Below are 1,396 nucleotides of genomic sequence, written 5' to 3' on the forward strand. Positions count from 1 at the left end.
ATTCTGAATTTCTGAATTTCTGAATTTCTGAATTTCTGAATTTCTGAATTTCTGAATTTCTGAATTTCTGAATTTCTGAATTTCTGAATTTCTGAATTTCTGAATTTCTGAATTTCTGAATTTCTGAATTTCTGAATTTCTGAATTTCTGAATTTCTGAATTTCTGAATTTCTGAATTTCTGAATTTCTGAATTTCTGAATTTCTGAATTTCTGAATATCTGAATTTCTGAATTTCTGAATTTCTGAATTTCTGAATTTCTGAAATTCTGAATTTTTGAATTTTTGAAATTCTAAATTTTTGAATTTTTGAAATTCTAAATTTTCAAATATTTATTTTTTTTTAATAATGTAATTTTTCAGTCTTCTGTTCCAACTGTTACGACCAGGCTTTCGCAACACGATGTGATGGATGTAATGAGATTTTCCGAGCAGGTTGGTCCCACTTTTTGAAGTTTTTCTCAAAAAAAGATGTCTATTTTTGTCCGCAAATTCAATTTTTATCCGGTCACAAGATTTCTTTTCGTGACGTAGGCGGCGACGAATTTAACAAAATTATCTCAAGAAAAAAGTTTTTTTTTTTGGTTTTTTGTTTACTTTTCCGGTCATTTTCCCTATTTTGAGCCCCAAATTTTAGTACATATTCTGATAGATTTTTGATCAGCTAAACTGAAATTTGATTTTTCAGAAAATGGGCGGAGCTTGGAATCTGAAATATTTAAAAAGTCGATTTTTTTCCAGTTCAGAAAATTCCCATGCTTTTCAGCGATTTTTTTTTGGAATTGAAGAAGTTTTGGAATTTTTAAAAGTTAAATTTTTGGAATTTTTGATTTCAAATTTCAAAAAAGTTTCTGAAATTTTTAAATTTTCCTACTTTTTTTTGAATTTTTGATTTTTTTATAATATTTTGTAATCTCAGAATTTTTGGAACTTCTACATTTCTGAAATTCCCTGGTTCTGAAGTTCTGGAATTCTGAAAATTTTAAAATAAATCTGAAATTCGTTTTCCAATTTTCGATACTATTTCTTTTCGATACAGAAATTCAGAAATTCAGAAATTCAGAAATTCGAAAATTCAGAAATTCAGAAATTCAGAAATTCAGAAATTCAGAAATTCAGAAATTCAGAAATTCAGAAATTCAGAAATTCAGAAATTCAGAAATTCAGAAATTCAGAAATTCAGAAATTCAGAAATTCAGAAATTCAGAAATTCAGAAATTCAGAAATTCGGAAATTCGGAAATTCAGAAATTCAGAAATTCAGATATTCAGAAATTCAGAAATTCAGAAATTCAGAAATTCAGAAATTCAGAAATTCAGAAATTCAGAAATTCAGAAATTCAGAAATTCAGAAATTCAGAAATTCAGAAATTCAGAAATTCAGAAATTCAGAAATTCA

The 1,396-nt window shown here is 26.4% G+C and overlaps 1 protein-coding gene across 1 annotated transcript in view; it reads left to right on the forward strand.

Moving 5' to 3' along the window:
- The window catches only part of Cbr-lim-9, a gene marked incomplete at both ends in the record, with an annotated part of 17,323 nt that overhangs the window by 14,229 nt on the left and 1,698 nt on the right, over nt 1-1,396 (forward strand). Inside the window, one exon of the mRNA XM_002648790.1 lies at nt 362-433. Within this exon, the coding sequence (XP_002648836.1) occupies nt 362-433 (72 nt within the window). The remainder of the gene's footprint in view (nt 1-361; nt 434-1,396) is intronic.

This window comes from Caenorhabditis briggsae, assembly GCF_000004555.2.
Source record: "Caenorhabditis briggsae complete genome, chrI, whole genome shotgun sequence".
In the NCBI taxonomy this organism is placed as follows: Eukaryota; Metazoa; Nematoda; class Chromadorea; order Rhabditida; family Rhabditidae; genus Caenorhabditis; species Caenorhabditis briggsae.